The sequence below is a fragment of the Rattus norvegicus genome, chromosome 6 (genome assembly GCF_021556685.1).
Source record: "Rattus norvegicus strain SHRSP/BbbUtx chromosome 6, alternate assembly SHRSP_T2T, whole genome shotgun sequence".
Lineage (NCBI taxonomy): Eukaryota > Metazoa > Chordata > Mammalia > Rodentia > Muridae > Rattus > Rattus norvegicus.
Window position 1 is genome coordinate 76,770,524 of NC_141539.1, and position 23,118 is coordinate 76,793,641.

A 23,118-nucleotide genomic window follows, 5' to 3' on the forward strand; every position below is an offset into this window, starting at 1 on the left:
GCACCATAGAACACACACAGTACATGAATCACAGAATGAAGACCCAATCTTACAGTTTATGAGTATCCAACTTCTTCAATTAAAGTTAAACCCAGTGTAGAGTCGCCTAATCCTGTGTCAGATATGCTTAACACCAAGCACAGTACAGTGTGTTCACATATTGTCCCATGACATTTCACAAGAGAAAACACATTGTACATTTTGGAACTTTATCATGAGAAGCCAATATTCAGCACATTACTTCCAGTTAGTGAAGCCAAGGGATGAATTCTTGCCCCAAAGACAAATGAGTGATTTGGTTGCTTATGGGTACTGTGGTTTTCCTTCAACGCTTCAGAGCTGGGAAAAACGTTTTTGGAAACCATTTGAATTTTGTAAAATATCTAAACTTCCCATAGAGAGCATCACTGGACACACTCAGCAAATTTGACTATGACCACAAACTCGTGAATCCTAGTGTGCGATATGATGTCTGTGAAACTAGCAATCTTTAATCTGCTTATAATTTGCAAGCTAAAGATGGAAATACAGCAGCGGATCCCTGATAAATTCCATAGTAGCAGCACATGTAAAGGGGTGGAGGAGGAGGAGGAGGAGGAGGACCAGGAGGAGGAGGGAGAAGAGGAGGAGGAGAAGGACCAGGAGGAGGAGGGGGAAGAGGAGGAGGAGAAGGACCAGGAGGAGGAGGGGGAAGAGGAGGAGGAGGAGGAAGAAGAAGAGGGGGAAGGAAAAGGAAAGGGGAGGGGAGAGGGAGGGGGAGGGGGAGAAGAGAGAGGGGAGGGAGAAGGGGAGGAGGAGGTGGAGGAGGAGGAGAGAGGGGGAGGAGGAGGAAACTACCTCCAAGTGTATCTGAAGAGGGTTCCTGGAAGCCGTGACTGAGTTTGGTATGAACCATGAGAGGGTCAGTGACTGTCATGAGCGACTATACTCATGATGTACTAAGTGTGTTTATTTGTAAGACAACATCACATCTTAAGAAATAAGCTTTTAAAGGGCATAAAAAAGATCTAGAAAGCGTTGGAATCCAGAGTATAGCAGCCAGCTGTCCTGCGGCTCCTGCAGAGTCCAGGAATGGGGAGGAATCAAACGGTCCTGTATTTGTGGGTACATCTAGGTGACATGAGGCTACGGGGTTTCTCTGCCGTCAACCTCTGTGGTTTCATAAAGACTTGCATCACCAATGGCTCTTAGAAATGAAGGAAAGCTCACATGGGCGGGTGGCAATTCGTTGTATTTTATTGAACACTGCTACTCTCCACATAGCCTATGTGACTTTGCATAAAGTCATAATGAATTTCTGGAGTTGTTGAGCTGTTTCCAAACAGATGCACTCTGCTAGTCTAATAGAAACATTTAAAGCCCAGACTCCAAATATCAATAGCTTTTAGTATTGCAAATTAGTCTCTGTCAGGTAAATAGGGCTGCGGGGCTCTTGATAAAAAGTAGCAACTGAGTGTGCACGCCCGCTCGTGTTTTGTGTGTCACCACCTGCCCGGAGCTGATGGCTGGTCCTGTGCTCCTTTACAGAGTTTTAAGTTGAACGTAGACAGCCACTGTGCCCTCAAGGAAGCCGTGGAGGAAGAAGGACACCAACTTCTTGAGCTCGTTGTATCTCACAAAGCAGGTAAATCCTCCTGAAATATTGCAGGTCTTTATGTCTCCGGACTATTAAGAAGGAAGACGCATTGCTGTAAATTACTGCATATATTCACTTCCTTATGTATTATTAATATTTACATTATCAGATTGACCTTCAAGATTTATAAATGTTTCATATACTGCATACAATGCTGTGATGCTTATAAGATGAAATACTGCCTCCAAATGGTCTGTTCATTTTATTTGGGTCTTGCCGTCCGCCTGAGTTCCAATTGAAATCACACTCCTGAAAACTTCGCATTGACGTGCATTTGATGTAGGAGCTCTGGAAGTAACATTAAGATAATGAATGAGAGCTGTTCTCACAGACACAATGCATATCCACTAGGCTGAACATAGACATCATTATGGCTCTAAGACAGGCTGCCCACAGACATCTGATTATTTCTCTGCCACTTCACACGTGTGGACATTCGGCAAATTCTCTGTAGGTCTTCGCATTAGCAGAGTCTTAGGCCTTCAACCAGTTCTTAGACCAGTGTTGGCGCATTTATGAAAAACGCATAATGAACAAAAAGTAGTTTTCTTGTATGGTTCCACTTATCCTGATAGCCGAAGAGTACAAAACAGGGTGGGTTGAAGCCTCCCCCCCCCCCTTTACTATACAAACAGGAAAAACCAGCATTAGGCAGATGTGTTAATGCCAAATAGCAGTCTCTTGATTCTGGCCTATTTACTGTATTTCCAATTGAATTACCTGTATCTGTCTTCAGATATCTTTCTTTCTGATCACTAGGAAGTCTGCACACAGATAAACACAGGGCCCTATACTGGAGCTGTGAAGCTGTAGTGTTAATGGCATTTACACATCACGATCTGTTCCACTTGTATTGTTTGCACCAAACCACCTAGTCGGAGTCAGTTTCTGCATATGCTTGCCCTGTTTTTGTGCTGTGTCTCAGCTCCTAGTGTCAGGTGGCAGACGGTGGGAAGGTCGTTTGAAAGCATGCTTATGGTTTGAAATGGCCACCCAGCTTTCTATGTCACGACCCGTAGTGGGGAAAGATATAGCCGGGCCCACAACTTGTGTTTTCCTCTCCCTTGGAGAAGGACTGAAGGACACGCTGAGGATGATTGCGAGTCAATGGAAGGAGCTGCAGAGGCAAATCAAACGGCAACACAGCTGGATTCTCAGAGCCCTGGACACCATCAAAGCCGAGATACTGGCTACTGATGTGTCTGTGGAGGACGAGGAGGGGACGGGAAGCCCCAAGGTAAGTGGCTTGAAGTTTGCCTTATTCCCTCTCATTCCTGTCTTCTTTTGAACTAGGCACCACTGAAGTTTTCTTTCCACCCCTAAGGCTCTTCGTTTCTAGTGGGTAAACTTTGTAACTCCTTCTCTGTCTCTCTCTCTCCTTCCATATATATATATATATATATATATATATATATATATATATATCTTGGCTGAAAAAAAACAAAAACAAAAGGCAACAACTTTCAAGTTTTCCAGGAAGAGGTCTCTTTGTGCCAAGTAGCAGAGCAGAAGGGGGACAGGATTCTGGGGTGGGAGAAAGAGGGGGGCATAAAACATTTAGTAAACAAAACATAAAGCATCTTTAACATGAATAATCAGAATGGTTTTAAATTGTTTTGTTGCAACTATAAATCACTATAATCAGTGCAATCACTCAGCTCTGACATCCATTAGCCGCTTGGTTACAGCAAATTAACAAAGAAGAGAGAAAGTGATTCATTATCTCATTCCTGTTAATGACCATCAGATGCATTGCCTAATTAGGGGATGGTCATTGTAGTGCGAAGAAGGTCATATGCTGTGCTACAAATCTTTCTGCTCAGAGTGTAAGTTCTCCGTAATGGTGCACGCACCGAGTACAGCAAGTATTTTAAAAAAAAACGAGTATTGGCATGTTTTGATTATCCATTTTGGATTTACAAAATAGCCTGTGAAACATATGCCACTGAACATTAAATGAAGTGCCTTTTAATTCGGAATACTGCTGTCGTAAAGGTATGTTCGGATTTACAACGTCGAAAACAATTTTATTAATCTGACATTTTCTTAACAGTTTCTCGGTTTGTGAAAGGGACTCCAGAAAATTAGTTGCGCGGTAGTCTTGGGATCTGATCATATTGTAGCACGGAGGGGAGACAGATTGAAAAGTTCATGGTTTCCATTCCTGGCATGGACAGAGCGATTAACACTATGAAACCACATTTCTTCAGCGCACACTTGCATGAGCATTGTGCTCAGAGTGAGTTAACACCCACTTTGCCCTCTGAGACTCAGACTTTAATACAGGCAGAGCAGGAACCCCAGGCAGCCCCACGAGGACACTGAGACCATGCAGCCAGTGAAAGCTCAGGGGATCCCCTTTATCTGTTGGCAACAGAGTTGAAAGGCAAGATAAGCACCCCTGGCAACTCCATGGAGGGGGTCACATTTCAGGAAACACTTGAAAAGAGAGAGAGAAGAGCTTGGCACCTGAGAGCGTATTAGGAAGTGACCTGGTAGGTTCAGAGTTTCAGCTAGCACCAAGGACTGGACTGTAGTCAGTCGACATCTCCCTCCACAGGAAGCAGTTGATTGGCAAAGGCTTCCCTGTGGAAGTGGAGCAGGAATTCTAAGAAAGCACACAAACCAGCCGGGTTGGGTTTTATTTATTTACCAGAAAGAGGGGCTGAGAGGTAGACTAACGGTAGAGTGCTTGCCCGAGGACATAGGTGAGATTGCCAACACGAAAGCTCTGTCACTCCAGTCTCCATTCACAGGCTGGTCTGCATTCTGCTGTATTTCTCATTTAACACCACAGCAAACACTAAACACAGAGAAGAGGCCTCAGAGAAGTTAACCAGCTTGCCTAAGGGCACACAGCTGCTAAGTCTCAGAGTGAGTCTGCACTTTCAGACTTAGGTTGCAGGGCCTGGCAGAGGTGGAGCTTGTCTAGAGGGTCAGGCTTGAGACCCTACCCTTAAAACAATGAAGGGAAACAAGTTGCAAGGAAGAAGAGATTGGGGAAAGTGGAGGGAGGGCTGCTGTGAGGGAGTGACATTCCATAGAGTGGTCTGGTCTTGAGGAGGAAGCTGCTGACCTGCTGTGGGGGAGGGCAGGTTGTGACTAAGTGGGAAATAACCCTGAATTTCTGTGTAGACACATTCTTGGCTGTGTATAAGGCATGAGGCCAGGGAGGCTGGCTTACACGAGTGAGGGTGAGCATGCTATACCACAGGGATCTCCAGAGATGTGCACCCAGACTGAGAGGAGAGCTGTGCTGGGGTTAAATGTTCAACGGGACTGAGTTTCAGTCAGCTTGTTTCCTAAGGTAGAAAGAAGCCACTTCCTCAAGCCAGAGAAAAAGAGACATCAGCATTCTCAGAAAGCCACCTCAGAGCACAGGACCAACAGCTCATCCCCCTGCCCCCCTCCATATGTATCCAACCAATGAATGGGAGGCTGTCTGAGGCATTGTTACTTAAACGGCAGACAACACCAGCTAAATGCTTAAACTAGGATTGTTTGATTAAACTGAGCTATACCTCATTCTAATGAAATGTTAGCATGGCCATTGGATAACAGTGCTCTAGATGACTTTGTAAATAGATCATACTTGTATTTAATACCTGTATTTAGCTATATATTTTAAAATAGCTTTGAGTTTTCTAAATCTCTACCTTGGCCGAGAATTATTATAAGGAGGGGAAAAAAGAGCAAATACAAAGTGTAAGAGATAACAATTATTTAAAAGGCCAAATGAGGGGCACTGTGCATTGGGAAGGGGTAGCCTGAAGGATGAGAAGGGGAATCAAGGACCCTGACCCGTGATGATCCCTGTCCCTGATTCCTGGAAAACAAGAGAAAAACCACAAACACTTGCTTTTGAGTCACTGCAGAAGAGACGATGTCTCAGGTTCCATCAGCTGACAGAGAACAGACTTGTCCCTGTTAAGACAATTCTGCTCTGTGGTGCCTTCACGTCACCACACAAACAAACGTCACCAATGAAAACACGAGAAGAGTGTGGTGTCTGCACACGGGGAACCCGGGAGCTATGGTGCCAGGTGACCTTCCCTGACAAACACGTCCATCCATACTCAAGGATGCGAGTAAAATAAACTTAAGGCTAAGGGTACTGTGGGGGAAAATTGGATTTTCGCCCTATTTGTTCATGTTTATGAATTGTTTCTCTTAGACTTGGGACAAGACTGAGACAGAGTATTTGAATTAATGGCTGCCACTTACCACCAGGTATCTTTGAGACAATTACCCGACTTCTCTGTGTCTCCTGTTTCTCATTAGTGAAATAGAGGCAAGAGGGCCAGCAAGATGCTCAAAGTATGGAGGCCCTCCGCATCCAGTCTGGTGGCCTGGGTTTAACCTCTGGGAGACCAACATAGTGGGATAAAAATGCTAACTCCCATTAAATTGTTTCTTCCCTCCATTGTGTACTGTGACTTGCATAAGTTACCTGTCCAACCCTCGGAGAGCATAATGATATTTAAAAAAAAAATTAGGGGTTGGGGATTTGGCTCAGTGGTAGAGTGCTTGCCTAGAAAGCGCAAGGCCCTGGGTTCGATCCCCAGCTCTGAAAAAAAAAAAAGAAAAGAAAAGAAAGAAAGAAAAATTTAAGCAGTAAAGACAATTTCTGCTTCAAATGTCTGTTATTTTAGCTTAAAGAATACTTATAAAGAGTAGGTATTTCGTGGAATTCCTGCAGTCCTAGCACACCAGTCCTAGCCTAGTCCTAATGACAGAGGCATTAGGATCATTGAAGATTGGGGCCGGCCTGTCCACTAAATAAGCTTCAAGCCAGCAATGACATAAATGCAGTGTGCAGAGCAGAGCGTGGTCTGGAGTAAATCCTAATCAGGCAAAATGTAATGCAGAAGCCTTCACAGTCTAACGACACAAGAGACAAATAATTATAATGGATTCGATAAAATTCCAATAGAAACTGGATTACAAGATGGTTTAAGTAGATGGGGGAAAAGCATCAAGGAAGGAGTCGATGCTATAAAATAAGGACGGGAGGATGTTTGCCAAGATGAAGATGATGGGCAGAGAGAGCGGCGTATCATCGACTCAGAAGCATGAGATGGTTGGTCAGTCTGGAACCCAGGACCATTGCCATAGGCGACTGTGCTTGCCTGCCAGGGTCAGCATTGTGGCTCCCAGGATGAAAAAATAGATCCTTCCCAATTGGTGACTTGAGCAATGAGACTCCAAGTCTGAAGGACACACATACATATTGCTTAGGAATTTTCTGTCATGTGGCATCCAGTAGTGCAAGCTGAGGTAGGCCACACTAGAGCTGCCCTGGACTGAGGGCTAGCCTCCGCCGCTTCCTGCCCTTCCCAGGAGTCTTCTTCCTAGGATGTGACCTTGCTCCGGTCGCTCACAAGTTGTGCCATGAAATGCATCCCCAAACACAGCAGTTACAACTATCTGTTTCATCTGAGACCCAAGAGAGGAATGAAAATTAAAACATAATAAAAATAACTCCGGAACTCATCTTAAGTTTACTTCAGAAGCTACCGAGAGCCTGAGAAGCATAATAGAAAATCTAAGGAATATATCTGGGGGGTATTTTTCCTTTTTACCTTGTTTGAGAGGCTGCGGGAAAGGGCTTGGTCTTAGAAATCTTGTAAAGGAGGAGGCTAGGAGGAAATTCAAAGACTGTGGGAAACGTCTCCCCCAGGACTCAGCTGCATCCCTTATTTGTTGTATCTCAGTTTTTAAAAAAGTGTTTTTCCCAGGACTGCGAGATCTTTTATACATGGAAATAGAGAACATAATTCACCAGTTCTAAAAGTACAACCTTAGCATATGCACCCAAGAATTTAAAATATGCTTGTAATTATGTATTTTCAGAAATACTGATAACAGTTTATCAACTTAAACTAGAGGCTTGGTACTTAATTATTTTAGTGATATGCACTTGGAAGATTTCAAAATGTAGTGACTATTCAATGTTTCAACAGAAGCTACATTCTTTTGACCTTTCAAGGTAAAAGCCAGAACATCCTGAGGAAGAGAAAATTAATTGACATTGTCTCCTTTAAAATATTCTCATTTGCCCTCTCTTTACTTTTCTCTTCTGAAACTTGGCATCCTTCAGAATGTGGAATTAGGGGCCAGGATCTCCTCATGAGACGTTGTATCACTGAAAGTGTGCGCCAACAGCTTCTGTGTCCTTTTAAAGGAAACAGATCTAGGTCTCCAGAACACAGAACCCCTGCAGGTTCTGGCTGCATGACCTGCCCTGGGTCCCAAGCAGTATCTTCGTTTCCCTAAAGGATGCAGGCATCTGGATGCTCTGGGCTCGGGGCCCCTTATGTCATCCTTGTTCTCTGAGGTTCCTTTGAAATGGGCATCAGACTCTGAAGCTCATCTAGAACATCAGCTCATGGAGGCCTCTAAATATGTCTGTGCAGGTCTACAGATAAGACTTTTAGGTCCGACTGGGATTGGGAACTGTGAAGCTTTGGCCTTAGGTAGTCATGACTACCCAACCTGTCTTCAGGTGTCATGGGAGGAAAGTTCAGTATTAACAGGCACTCTGGATGCTTGTTTACCCGAAGTCCAGTGCTTGGACAAACAAATTGTGAGTAATTCTGCTTAATTAAAGAATGATAAATGGGTGAGCTAGGGGACATGTTAAGAAGATGTTCTCTGCATTAGATGACGCCATTAGGGGTGATAATAGAACCTGATGCTGTGGTTCTGGGTTCTGGAATATGATTTGATCCTGGATTTTCCAAAGCCCCTCTGAGTCTAAGCATTAAGGTCTGTTCTAGCTGAGGGACACACGTAGTCGGTGTGTGCTTTAATATAAGTTCTGCTTACGAAACATTGAGATATTGATATTTATATATTGTCAGTATCTATACTGCTATACACTCATATTAAAATCTACTCAAGACCCCCCCTCCTTTTTTACCTAAAGCAAATAAAAACATAGGCATGGAATGTCAAAAGGCACTAGAAATGAGATAGTAAGATTAAATTGTATCTAACAAGGAGAGAGAGACGACAGGCAAAGGCCTAGCTGTTTATTTATTGAGTGCTGACAGGACGCTCTGCCCAGTGCTGAGCTGTACATGAGAGAAGGCGTGCTTTCCCGCTCAGTGGTCTTATCATTCCCATGAGCACATAGTGTAAGGGCTTGTCTAACGTGCTTTGGGCTATCTTAGATCTAGAATAATAGATCACCTAAGATTCAGATCATCTTAATTAGGATGTTGGCAGCCTGGAATGGAATGGTGTTCTTGATGAAAGCAAATGGGTGGGAAGTGCATTAGCATTCTACAGAATCTACGCAGCATCCAGTCAGCTCTAACTGAGCCCTGGGCCCTTCTCTGCTCAACTGTGTAACCATAACTCTGCTTTGAGAACCTAGGGAGCGCTTTCTTCTCCTTTGGATTCGTTAATAGCCCCTCTTTTGTTCTCAGAAGGGCAACTTTGTTTTGAATATGCTTTATGATTTTTGAAAGTCAGAAACAAAAGTGAGTTGCTTCACTGAAGGCCAGTGTGGTTACCAAATCTTGATTCAATCCAGTTTTACAAAGGGTTTCTCTAATTTCCTGTTTTGCATATTATCATCCTGTGGCTCTGATGAGGTGATTGGTGGAAAGGATTATGAAAATAAACACATCTAATAGTAGGTCAAAGGCTAACTAGTGGTCATCTCTATACTTGAGTGTAGAATAGTGTAGTGGAAAGTAGTGTAGTGGAAAGAAGTGTAGAGTATTGTAGAGTAGTGCAGAGTAGAGTAGTGTAGTGTATAGTAGTGTAGCATAGTGTGGTGTAGAGTGGTATAGTGTATAGTAGTGTAGTGTAGTAAGCAGCATAGTATAGTGTAGAGTAGTATAGTGTATAGTCGTGTATAGTAGTGTAGCATAGAGTAGGGTAGAGTACAGTAGTACAATGTGGTAAGATTGTATAGTAGTAGTATAGTATAGTTGATAAGACTACAGCTTATGGTTTGTCCTCCTACTGTAGTTCTATCACTGGTGGCCTTGACTAGAAAATAGAAATATTTGGCTCAGCAAGAATTTGAGTGAAATTCTTTGGTGTCTCTGATCAACACATAGAAATCCCACTGAAGTCAGTAGGCATTTGACTTTTCCCTAACCGTTTACCAGTACCCAGGAGTTAAAAAGATGCATGCTGTTGTCTACAAACTTAGAATCCATAGAAAGCCGTCTTCTACAACCAGACTCACACCCCACCTTTCTATTCATTATAAAGATAATACACAATAAACACAACAGAGAGATTTTTTTAAATGTATAATGCACCATCTTTTGAAACTCTGTCATATATAAATACATACACAAAAGACAAGGTACAAAATCACTGCTAAAGATGCTTTCAAATTAATAAGTAGATTCTTTGAAAGTGTGAAACAATGACTTCAGTGTGTCATTTACACGTCTTTCCTGGAATGTGTTGTTTCTGGCAGGCGAGTACTTGGCCAGCGAGAGCCTTGCCTGCTAAGGAGATCACCCTGCTTTGGCTCTTGTGTTTATTGAGTCACACAGGACTGCATATAAAACAGCAGTTTTACAAGCACCCGCCCCTTCAGTCAACACCCTTAACACTTCAAACTCCTGTTTAGCTGCTCTCACACTCATAATGGACAGCACTTCTAGCCAAGGATGTCAAGGGGTATTGAGATGTGCATATTTTGCTCATCTCTTTCAGATACACTTGAAAGATGACCACTTAGATAACTGTGATGCTACTAGAATTCTTCCAGTCTTATTTCCCACTATCCTTAGATAGAAGGTGACAATTCTCAAAAACTGTTATCCATAGATGTGTAGGTAGAAGTTTGTTAATAACAACACACAAACAATAGGGAAACATTAACTAGATTGATTGAAGTCACTCTAGGCCAAAGCTCAAGGCCCAGTTCACACAACTTTTACACCACTTTTTACTGAGCTTGGGCAACAGATTCTCAATTATACTTGGTTGAGCATTGTATCCTGGACTAAGTAAATTTGTGGACCTCAGTAAGTGAGAGAAGAGGAGTAGTGAAGTAAGAGCAGAAGAGGAAAAAAAAAACAAGCCCAAAGAAAAGACTCAGATAAATTAAACAAAAGACAGAAGGGTGGAAGCAGGAGCATGAATCCAGGGACATGCTGCAGACGCTGATAGCCATTGCCCAAGCTCGCCTGTGGATGCATCTTACCCAAGGCTGCCCATGCTCTCGTGTGAACACATCCTTCCCACAGACCCTACATGAAGCTTACAGGCCTCTGGTTTCTTGTCTCTCTTGAGTGTAACCTCTTTCACTTTCACTCCCTTAATCTGGAAATCAAAGCAAAAAAAACTTTATATTTGACATCATAGATATCATTGTTCAACTACTGTGTGTTTTTATAACATGCATGGTTTGTATTTATAGCAGCCTTACTATATTCTAGGTTTGTGTTCAACTCTTTACCTCTTTCCCTGGCATAATAAAGATTCACACTAATATTTCATTCCCTATACCTTCTAGTTTTTCTTTACTTAAAATATGTCCTCTCCTTTTTCTCTGCCTCATTCATGTCTCTCACAGAACCTCTGTCTATAATGTTTTTATTCATCTGTAAAATCAATGAGTATTGACTGCAGTCTTTTACTCCATAAATATAATTGTAAAGGGAATGAGTCTAATTTCAATCTGATTATATATGAGATGATATTTACCCCACTGACAGAATATAAGTTTCATAGTAGTATCTAATATTCAGCTAAGTTAGAAGTCAGAAGATATTGGAGGACAGACATCCTAGGTAAAAAACAAACAAAACACACAAAAGGGAAAATACGAAGGGCATCTAGGAAGTGACAAGCAAGAGGAGTTTGGCTCTTTTAAAAATAGAAACCCCCGGGGTTGGGGATTTAGCTCAGTGGTAGAGCTCTTGCATAGCAAGCTCAAGGCCCTGGGTTCGGTCCCCAGCTCCGAAAAAAGAAAAAAGGAAAAAAAATAGAAACCCCCTGTACTCATGTGAAGGGAGAGGGGCCTTATGGAGGTTAAAACTGAGTCTCATTGTAAAGTCCTTTAAATAGGCTGAAGAGTTGTTACACTTCCACCAACGCTTCTAATGATTCAGTATGTCCAGAGAAAGCAGATGGCCAAGGTTGGGTGGAAGAGGAAGGATGAAAAGTCATTACAGACAGGCTTAATAGCACACACTTGTATTCCTGGGAGTTGGGAAACCAAGGTAGGAAGATCACAAGTTCAGTGCCAACCTAGCTACACGGCAAGATCCAATCTTATTGGTTATCAGACTATTACAGTTCCAGGGAACCTGTCTTTAGATATGCAAAGAAGAACCTTAACATGCTCTTGTTATCGCCTAATACCATCTCAAGAAGGCATGAGCACTGCGCAATAAAATTTTGAGGCTACATCCAATAAATTTTATGTTATATTATTATAAACGATATACATGATATATTATTATAAATGCCCACTGTATTGATGACTATAATTAATCTCTCACTGCCTTTAGTTTTAAATTTTTGCTTTATTATTATATGTGTACTAGAGAAAATGTAGAATATATAGCATTTGGTAATAAATGTGTGGCTTCAAAACGCCACTCTTGAAATATATCTACCATGTTTAAAGGAGACTGCCGTACAGTGACTCAAATGTAGGAAAGGAAGTTACTTATGGTTGGGAATCTGAAGTTCAAGAAGGAATATGTATTCTCTCCAACAGAAGAGAAAGAGTGGATGAACATTGATGGTAAAGACGGAGACAATGGATTTAGGATGACGTCAAACTCTGCCCAGTCTCTGGGGAAATGATTGCCATAGAGAGCAGGCGGGGAGAGGCAGGTCTGGGAGAACAGAGTGGAATCCAAATCTCGTCCTCTCAAGAGAGAGTTCTTATCACATCTCTCCTGTCTAAGGTGGACTACATTGATTGCTCATGCTGCACTTTAATGGTTAATGATACACAGCCTTGTGACACCACTTTCATCTTGGAAATTCTGTTCATCTCTTTTGTATTTAGCTTTCAGCACGAGTCCACCAAGACTGAAAACTCCTTGGCAGACCCAGTCCATCTTAAACTGTTTGACTCAGTTTACATACTACTTCAGCTTACCGTATAATTTATTTACATTTATCTGCTTAACATGTATGGTCTTCTTAATGCTGAGGATGGGACTCTACTTTATCTTCCCATCCGTCATGGTGCAATGTTTATCCTAGCAGTGTCGATAGTGGCCTACTCCTCGCTTTTCTATGCTTCTCCCGTGTTTCCTTTTCCCGTTGGATTCCATTCTAAACAAAACAATCTTAAGTGAACCTTTAAGTGGTCATTTTACCTAATTTCCCCCAATAAGTGGTAGTTTATACTATAAGAGAGAAAACTTCCACAATTTTATTATTACTACTAAGCTTACTTAAGGCAAGTCCCTTTGGTCTTAGTTGGTCACTCAGATTTTATATCTACTGTATTTTTATCATTGTTTTAAACTGCTTGCCCAAATGGTATGTTCTGGGTAACTTCCTTAAAATAAAAACCTAAAAGCATCTAAAAGGATTTAGTAACTGGCTAGGCTCACTAGTTGATGAAATTTGCAGTCTTTGCTTTAAAGCTCTGTAACAAGGTTAGGTAAGATTGACCCTGGAAAGGTAGAGGTTTCTAAATTGACATAAATTCAAAGGGCAGAACTAGATCATACCAGTATTTGAATGTCTAACAAAGTCTAATCTCTGACATATTATATTTGGTTCACTATAGACTGTGTTCATAAATATATCCTTCTAGTAAATGATGAATGTGGGTTTAGCTAACACAATAACGTTTGTACGCTTCTAGACCTTTATAGATGCACACAGCTGGAGAGGTCTGCGCTGTGAATTGACTGCATGGTTTCTCTGGAACACACTCTGTATAGCAGCACACGCACGCTCACAAGCACGCATGTGCTTTCCCAAGCCGGCTTTGTTGGATTTACTTCCTCGCTGCTCTCCAGTTGCTAACCTCCTGTAAATACCCAGACTTCATTCTACCCAGAACTCCAGGCGAGGATACTAAACTCCACTGCAGAGTTGCATGTGGATAACACTGTAAAACCATTCATTTCTAGCAAGAATTTCTGATTCAATTATGAGGCCAGAAAGGAGTGTTGCTTCTCCAACCTATTCAAACCTATAGTCTATAGTGTTTATTTTAGCCATCCAAATAAAAGGGCCATTTGAATTATGAGCCGTTTTGAAACACTTCTTCGTTTCTACTCTTCTTGCTTTCACCCTCAGTTCCAATGCATGCCAGGTTGTCTCCCTCCCTCCCTCTCTCCCCCTTCCTGACCCACTCTCCCCTTCCACTCTTTCTTCCTTTGCAACATGAAAATGGTGTGTTTTATTGGTGCTTTTTTGTAATTGAGACATTCTATGACATCGCAGACCATGACTGTTGCAGGGCGGGGCCAGCTTGCTCGGCGTGTGTCAACTTCCCCACTACCCAAGACTTAGAACGTCCCATGCCTTAACCTGTTGTACACTTAGCAAGTGATTTTTCAGTGATGCTCTGCTCTTTCTTTCTTTCTTTCTTTCTTTCTTTCTTTCTTTCTTTCTTCCTTCCTTCCTTCCTTCCTTCCTTCCTTCCTTCCTTTCTTTCTTTCTTTCTTTCTTTCTTTCTCTCTTTCTTTCTAAAAAAACCCACACCATTACTTTCTTTGACACAATATTCTAAGAACTGTATATGCTTTTAAAGAAAGCTTTCTGGTTCTCGCTGCTCATTCTCAACAATGGTCTTATATCACTGGTTTTTTTTTTTTCTTTTTAAACTGAAGTTGACAAGAATAATATGAACAGAAAACAAATGTAGTTTTCAAAGTCATCATTGCACAGTATTGTTATATTTTATGTATTTTAGAATGAAATGCAATCATTTCATTCCCTAATAAGAGGGCTTCGTGACTATTACTGTAATTCAGTCATTGGAAATTGCCTTTCCTTTTTATTCGAAGGCTAAGAGTTATTAACTGTTCAATACAGGACAAAGAGAACAACAGCGTGAACCAAGACACTCTGAGTAAAGGTAGCTCTAACATCCCAGGTGTGTGCCTTCCTTCAGACTTACTTTTGTATTTTGTCCAAGGGCAGAGTCGTTTGTATTCCTAAGTCAGACCTTTGAGAAGCGGCATAGTCAAGTGTTATATGCGGATTATTTTAGTTTCAGTTGTGCACAAAAAGCCTAATGACAATTCTCCGTCGGCTCATACCCAGAATGGAAATGCGGCGAGCGAGTTTGAAGATGGAATGTCTTTGGAAATCCTGCATTTTAAGCAGATATACTCTTACAGCCTCCTGTCAATGAATGCCTCGAAAGAGAAGCTCTTGGTTTATGTACTTTTCTGAGGCGATCAATAGTTCTTCCTTTCCATAAATAGTAAAATTGGTTATTAGGAAGTGTAGGCACACTTGTCCTCATAAAGGGGAAATGGGCCGAGCTTGTCGCACTAATGATTTAATCAGCAAAGCAACAGCAAATAATGCTTATTAAACTTAGTACAGCAGGCCCTGTAGCCTGCGTGACTTTCCTCTTTCCTCCTGACAGAACCACTTACTGTGCCTCCACAGCCACCTTCTCTCATGTGGTGTCACTCGGGAGAGGCGGGTCACCTTCCTCAGCCAGGTAGTGAATCGTGGTCTATCAGGCAGCCAAAACCTTTCCTTTGCCACGACCATAATTGGTTTGAGCACAGCCAACTGACGTACGCTTATCTGGCCAGTGCACATTGGAGAGAAGTCTCTGTGATGCTTTGAAAAGATTTTCTTTCTCGTAGAAGGCAAATAAGAAGAAGGGGTTCCCTTCAAACTCTAGGTGCTTTTCACCGGGATGTGAAGCTGCACCCACCTTGTAACTGCTCCCCATAGCTGCTTCTTGTAGCTGTTACTGTGAACAGAGCTGGGTTGAGAAGCTGCACTCACATGCCAAGGGTGGCAGAAGGGATAGATGGCTCTTAATGTCACCATATAGCTGAAAGGACCAGGCCTGGAGGTCACATGCCCTTGGCAATTTCATGACATTCTTCTTCTTGAAACTTCCATTGATTGGGATGGGAGTTTTCATCAAGTAGACCCTGACCCTATACACCCTGTACTAATCTCTAAAAAACTCATTTGATACCGATTGACAGTTTCAATGTGCAAATTTAGTTGCTATTTTTAAGCTAAACTTTATTCCTAGGTCCAGTGTATGAAAGGCCACCACCCAAGGTTTCTTATGTATCTCCCTACACTCTCTTCATCCCCCCTGGGCTTCTGTGCAAAGCTCACTGCTTGCACTGGATACAGCTCTGAGTGTGTCCTCCCTGCTGGTCCTTCCCAGTCACTGTCCTGTTTGCAACACCATCCCCACTCAGAATCCTTTTCTATGTCCCACTGCTTCATGGCCAAGGTTCTTTGGGTCTCCCATCTTTCTTTACTATAGCTCTCTACAATCTCTCTCATTTCCAAACGGCCCCCGTGTCTTTGTGCACATTTGCTCCCCAACTCTCTCCTCACTGGCGTGTGCCAGTGCTGGGTTCCTGCTCAGCTTGCATCCAAGGCAATGTGACCCAGTTTACTTTCAGTGTTCCCATAGCATTTATACCTCTGTTCTAACATCACATCTGCTCTCTGAATGTTGTATTAGAGATATTCTACGGCCTGCACAGTACCTGAACGTGGGGATCATTTCTTGTTTATCATTCTATATACTGCAATGCTCAGCACAATATATTTCTCAGGGAATATATTTTAAAAATGCTTGTTTGAATAAACAAAAAATTCATAACAGGAATCAAAAGAGTAGTAAGTTGAATTCATGCCCTTTAAAATGATTTGTAGCCATTTAAATAGTTGCATAAGATTTGCAAGCTTTCTGAGGTTGTATAAATAAAAAAGACTGATTATACTTAATTAACATGGTGAAACACAGTCCAGTTATGTGAATATCTGGAAATTTCAGTGCTAAATAGTCTCTAACATTAAAATACACAATTAAAATGGTAAAAATAAAGAAAAGCAACCTATAACACATATACTTGGAAATCTGTTCTTCTAAAAACATTTTAAATGGAGTTATTTTATGAACTAGCTGACTGAGATTCTGGACTAAAGCAATTATGATTTAATAGTCAGTATGGAGATCTAGTACTATCATCATACTTTTTAATGTTAATTTTTTAATCTAAATAATGAGTACTGAATGCCAAAAGATGGTGGCAAACTGTATGATATCGATTAAGTATATCTTGTTTAGTGTTTACCATTTGTTGTCTGAGCCTCTGTAAGATTATCATTCCTTAACGGAACATGAGAATTACATTAAGTTTAATAAAAATGCCAAGAAGTTGATGAAAGAGAGAATAGAGCGTTGTGCAACGATTGCTTCTTCTACCTGATCAGTGTCTTCTCACTTCATAACTTTAATGTCAGCCGTGTCTCTCATTGGTTCATGGTACGAGAGGACTTGAGTCCCTGCTGATGGGCTCTGGGGAAACGTCTAGATCCCGAAGCCCTCTGATCTAACCTGTGTTAATTTCTTGGTGGACTCACAATATTATTGCACTATTGGAAGATGGTGCGGAGTAGAAGGTGGGGCCTACTCAGGTAACTGGGGACACATTTGGGAAATTGGTATCTCTGCCTCCTACTGATTCTCCTCCCTCTTCATTCTGGCTGCTCTGAGTCGAGCAGACCCCTTAGGTGACATGTGCCCCACCACTGTGATGTTCTTCCTCACTTTAGGCCCTAGATGATGGGGTCAATAAATCTTGGACCTCTGAAACCATGAACCAGAATAATTCTTTCCTTTAAGTTATATCCGATATTTTGTCTCACCGAAGAAAAACTATAAACCTAATGGGTCATCCGTCTTTTTAAATAGCTATGATGAGTGGGAAAAGGTGATTTTGTAAGCTAGTATTTCATAAGACAACAATAAAATATATGGCAATAATAACTATTTTTGGCTTATTCTGTAGGTTAGAAAACCCTCAAACTTAATTCACTTTTTCCTTAAAGTTAAATTAAATATCAGTTATTTTCATTGAGGAAGAACCAACTTCGAGACTAAAAAAATGATAGGACAAGTAGAAAGTTTGCAGAGCTAGCCAATGAGATGCTAAGAGCACGTTTATAGCCTCACGTCACAAATTAGCTGGAATGTGGTGACCCAGGAATGTCGGACGATCTATTCTTTACCTACGTTACCGGCACATGACAAGGGATGGTGCTACCTCCCCTCTTTCCCACCCCGAGGTGATCATGTTGACTATTTCATATGTGATGATCAGTAGTCCAGAGATATTCTATTAATAAACTCCTGTAGTTACTGCCAATCTGGGAGTCTGATTTCCCCGTTCTCCTGGAGAACTAGGCGGGGAGGTGGGGAGATTTCTGGGCTATATGTATGACCTTTGAGTAGGTCATGAGATGAAGGAAACTCATAGGATCAGGGCAAAGTTAGAGATGAAAACTCTTCCTGAGGTAAAGACAGATCCGAAACAGAATGTAGCGGGAAAGAGTGTGAAGAAGAGAACAAGAAGTAGGTCCTGGAGAGACACATCAAGTGACCAATACTCAGAGCCAAACACTTCATGCGTTTCAGTAGTACCGTTGGCAGTAATGGCAGTGACAGCTTACGTGGGGTATCAGCCTCAGAAGAGATCATGCTTTCACACACCTTTGCGTGGTTTTTAAGGTTCTTTCTTCAGGGCAAAAATATTGGTCATGTAGATCTTACAGGTTCCGGGTACGACCCTGTCAGTCTTTAAGCTCCAGAACAAATCTTAAGGTGACTGGTTCTAGAGATTTAAGAGATAACAGATCCAAGCTCTTGAAATACTATGTGAACGTTGATTGTGAAAGTGGTTCTGGTATCTTGTTCAGGGTTGCTGATATGATTTCATTAGCATGAATTTAGAGATCTACACTAACTGTCGGCGAGTCATTCATTCTCGCTGGGTGAATTATTCACAGGCTAACGTCTGAAGTGTGACACTTGGCCAGTTGATTTAACACTGGCTCAGTTGCTGACCCCTCACCACTGTTTATCTCTCCATCTCCTTGCTCCTAATTCCACAGGGCTCAAATCGGGGAAGGAGAATGGTTCGCTTGAAACAAGTGTTGTCAGGGAATGGCACGGGCTCTGATGGCCTTGTCTATCAATGCCTCAGTAAACTCTTCCTTCCTGTATTTGACACTTCCCGCTTAACAGCCAGGGTGCTTCCGTGGGGTCAATCTCCAGAGACAAAGAAGTGCGACCTGCGCCCGCAGACAGGGAAGACTCATAAGAGAATGAGAGAAGAACGCTTTTATCCTAAGTAGGCTTATCTGTGCCACTTAGACTCTCTGTGTAAAGCAGAGTTCCACACCTCGATCTCCAAAGACACAGAGAGCGGTGAGAGGGCTTCACAGCCTGTCTGCATCTGACTGCTCTGACTGTGTTAATCATCCTGCGCTCATAAAAGCATACAAGGCTCCAGGGATCTGTGCGGGGCAGAGTCAATCCGTTGGCTAGTACGTACACAATTCGGGGAGGAAAGGATAGACTGCAAACGTGAATTAACAGTGACCACATAAGTTAAAGTGCTTAAAAAATGCTGACAAATGGTTTCTTACTTAACTGTACTGTTATTCCAAACGAAAAGGTCTCAGTAGATACAAACTTGACTTTGTTACTTGCAAGGCCAGGGAGAAGGCATCCCACAAGTATAGGAAGAAAAGCAAGCTCCTGGGTTTGTGAGTCGAGGGCCCTGCACAATTACACATTGCACTGAAGATGCCAGGAGTAAATGGCCACACATGATGACAGAGCAGGGGGCTAATAAGACAGATAAAAATATGCTGTTCGGGGAAAATAGTCTGCCTTTATGGAGCACATGACAGTGCTGCATCCTGTGTCTGCCATGATATAATGACCCCATTAACAGAAAAGAAATGGAAGATAAGGAGTCAGCACGGTTGCTGCCTAAGCCCACCATAACGTCTTAAATTGCCTAAAGTTGCAGGCTCTTAGGAAAGAAATTACACTTGTTGAATGGGTCTTTGAGCCAGCCGGAGAGATCGGTAATTTAAAAGATGCAGGGCTTAATTCTGATGAAATTTGATTCAGATTTCCCACGTAAACAATCATGGCTTTTCATAATATAGAAAAATATGAGACAATTAAGGCCAGGAAAAATATAGGCCTAGGACAATAAAAAATCGTACCCTTTTCCTGTTCCATAAAACCATGGTAGGGCGCTAAGTAAGACAAACAGCCTTATAATTATAAAGAAAGTTATAAAGTTATTTTTATACTAAAACTCACATTAATGGCTTCAGCTACAGCACAGTTATTACCAATTGCTATTAACTTGTTGCCACAAACAAGCTCGAAATTTATTTCATATTCTGTAGTCCTAATAATTTTTTCGAGAAAGTGTGGCATTCGAATGGTGTAATTAAAGAAGTAAGAATAATAAACCTATATATTCACGAAGGGCTTGTATGTGTATTTGCTTAAAGTAAGACAGATACTTTCTAGTGATTTTGTGAGTCACACGGTGAGTAATTAAAATAAATTCAAATATTATCATTTCAATTTCCAGTTTGGTGAACATAAGCAAATTATTATGTTTGTTTTCAATTTCTCCAAAGCGTATTAAAATTAACTTTTCCTCGATCTAAGTAATGTGTATAACTAAACTTCCTTCCCACTGTGCTGTTTGTAAACTGCCTGGGATAGATGCAGAGTGGATTGGACTTGGGACTCCTTGAACAGTTTCTTTTGAAATAACACTACATACGTTAAGCTCAATTACACATCCAAACAGCCACGGCTCACTTTTGGTAATTTATTCATTGATTTAACATAGTACCCAGAAGAGCCGTGCCTGCTGTCATTTTTGTAATATATTATGTTTTAAATATACTCATGCTCACCCATGCACACCATTAAGGTGTGCATAAACCTGTGTTTTTCTCTCTTGACAGCTATAAATGTTTGTTATTATTACACAAAACATATGTTCATGTTGTTTTTGTCTAAATTATTCTATCTGGGGCTATAAAGTTTTAATGTTATTAGTTGCCCTTAGAATTTTAATGTTTCACTGCTGTAACCTTCTTAGGATTTCTGTGCAATTAAATAGAAACTATTTCACTGCAGCCTGGAAGAACAATATATTTTATACAAATAAAAAAAAAACAAAACAAAACAGAACCTTCTTGCTGCATTCTTTCAGGATGTCAAAAATGTTCGGTTGATAACTCTTTTTTGGTTCATGGAAATCTCATGTGTGTCAGACTAGGTCCCATCTGGTGAAAACATTGCTCTTCCTGCCTGGCATGTCTCGGAAAGACACAGATTAGGGACCGTTTCAATCTAGGGAGGACACTGCAGCCAGCTTTCCATGGTTGTTCAGGGTCCTGCCTTGATGGCTGCATGTGGCCTTGACTTCAGTCTAAAGCACACAGAGACCTGTAAAGACTCTTAAGGAGGGTAGACTTCTAACTTGCCTTGCCCGTAGACCCTGTGCTCAGAAAGTGACTTTATTTACCTAACAATGAAAGCAGCATCGTTTGGCAGAGTCATGGCCATCTATGAAGTGATTCTGCCCTCCTCTTTGTAGTCACTGGACCTGAGTTCCCACCAAAATTTGAATTATTTTTATTAACCTGACCCCATTCATTAATAGACGAAATTTCGGCTGTCCGTGGTACTCTTCAGCCTGCTGACCCCCTGCAGTATTTTCAACAGACTACTCTAAAAGAGATGCCAACCATCCTGAAAAAATTACCTTTTTTTTTTTAAAAACAGTGCTCCTAGGATACCTTACGTGCTCAAATGGTTTGCAGACGGACAGACACTGATGTGGAACTAGAACTTCTCAGTGTTCTCAGAGCTGATTATCAGGAAACCGAATTAGTGACCTTTGGCCTAATTTTAAAAAAGAGGCACATTTATGTCCCTGTGTAGACTTCGTTTATTTTCTCTTCCTCCTCCTCCTTTAGAGTAGTCACAAATGACAGAAATTAAGGTGTTTAGTAGACAGGAATCACTGTTTAAACTAGTAGTTTTAGCTAATTTATATCATTTTAATCTGGAGATTTTGCTAGATATATCATGACCTTGGCAGGATGGAGAGAGGTGGTGAGTGTAGATCCTAGCTGCCCTCATTCTTAGAAGTGTAAAAAGCTATAGTTGAAGCAGTCAGCATTTGGTAAATAATGGGGGTAACAGGGTGGGAGGCAAAGGTGCCCAGTTACACCACAGGCTCTCATCCGGTGCTCATCGCTAACTGTGTGGCCAGGTTCCTCTGTGAGGAAAGGGCCATGTCCGTCAGTTACCTGGCAGTAATGACCATAGCGGTCATTAAAGGGGACAGAGGCTATTAAGAATAGAACTTCAACTTTTTTATTGAATTCTTTATTTAAATGATATTAGCTTCAATTCAATGTTTAATTGAGGGGTAACCATGCAAACCCTACAGTCGGGTACCAGGAGGTAATAGACATAAAGTGACATGTTCCTCTGATAGGCTGACAGGTCTTTATTAAAATTACAAGAGTCTCTACAGAGCTGTTAGTAGCCACAAACCACTCTTGAAGTCTTCTGCTACATTAGGGCTGGGTGAATGGCTCCAGGAAGTCATTTCAACTTGGACCATGGAAAAGCAGGGGGAAAGAATTTAAAAAGAAGGAGGTTCTTCTATGTTAAGACAGAAGACCCCTTGTAGATGGCAAGGTTTGGGTCTATCTGTCAAGCCTTCACCAGGAAGCATCTTTCTTCTTCCTTCTCTTACAACGTCATGGGGAGAGGCAGCAACCCCTAAGAGCCTGCCAAAGGAGCCTATTCTCCTGGGTCTCTCTATGGCCAGCTCTCTGTGGGCCGCTTTATGAATGTGAGAGATGATTGTAGCTTTGCTTCTCTTAGGAGCTGAGCATACAAAGCAACGTGTTCCAGTGCGGAGTTGTGCCTAAGCATCTCTGTTGTAGGGAGGCAGAAGGACCCAGATTTCTAAACACAAATCAGCACTCAAATGTGACTTGAAATTATGTCTTTTAAAAAGAGTAGTGATTCTTTGCCATAATCCACTGAAGTGATAATCACTTGACAGAGGGAAAAATGTGTTTCCTAAAAGCTAGGTTCATACAACTACTTTTGTGTGATACCTAGAAATACACTATTTTATAATATCTGGACATCTCAATTCCTATACATAAGCTGTAATATATGTATGTAAACTGTGTGTGTTGGGTCAAAGCTAGATGTAAGCTGCATGTACCCACCTCTTCCTGTCACCATTATATAAACTTGTCACAATTTAATGTGCAAAAATGTTTAAATGAAGATCTCATTTCACTTTAAATATAAGCTTTGAAAAAATTTTGTTTCACAAGCCTCTTAAACTTACTCCTAGCCATTTTTAAATTAAAATTAGAGGTAAAGTTCCAGATTACAGTGGATGCAGTTCACTGCATTGTTCATATTTAGAAAACGAATGCTC

General features: G+C 41.5%; 1 protein-coding gene across 8 annotated transcripts in view; it reads left to right on the forward strand.

Annotated features, from left to right (window-relative positions):
* The window catches only part of Akap6 (A-kinase anchoring protein 6), a 440,592-nt gene that overhangs the window by 230,343 nt on the left and 187,131 nt on the right, over positions 1-23,118 (forward strand). For 4 of the 8 annotated variants that reach the window (NM_022618.2, XM_087554582.1, XM_087554583.1 and 1 more), the window contains 2 exon segments: positions 1,528-1,624; positions 2,710-2,873. In NM_022618.2, the coding sequence (NP_072140.2) occupies positions 1,528-1,624; positions 2,710-2,873 (261 nt within the window). 8 annotated transcript variants of the gene reach the window in all.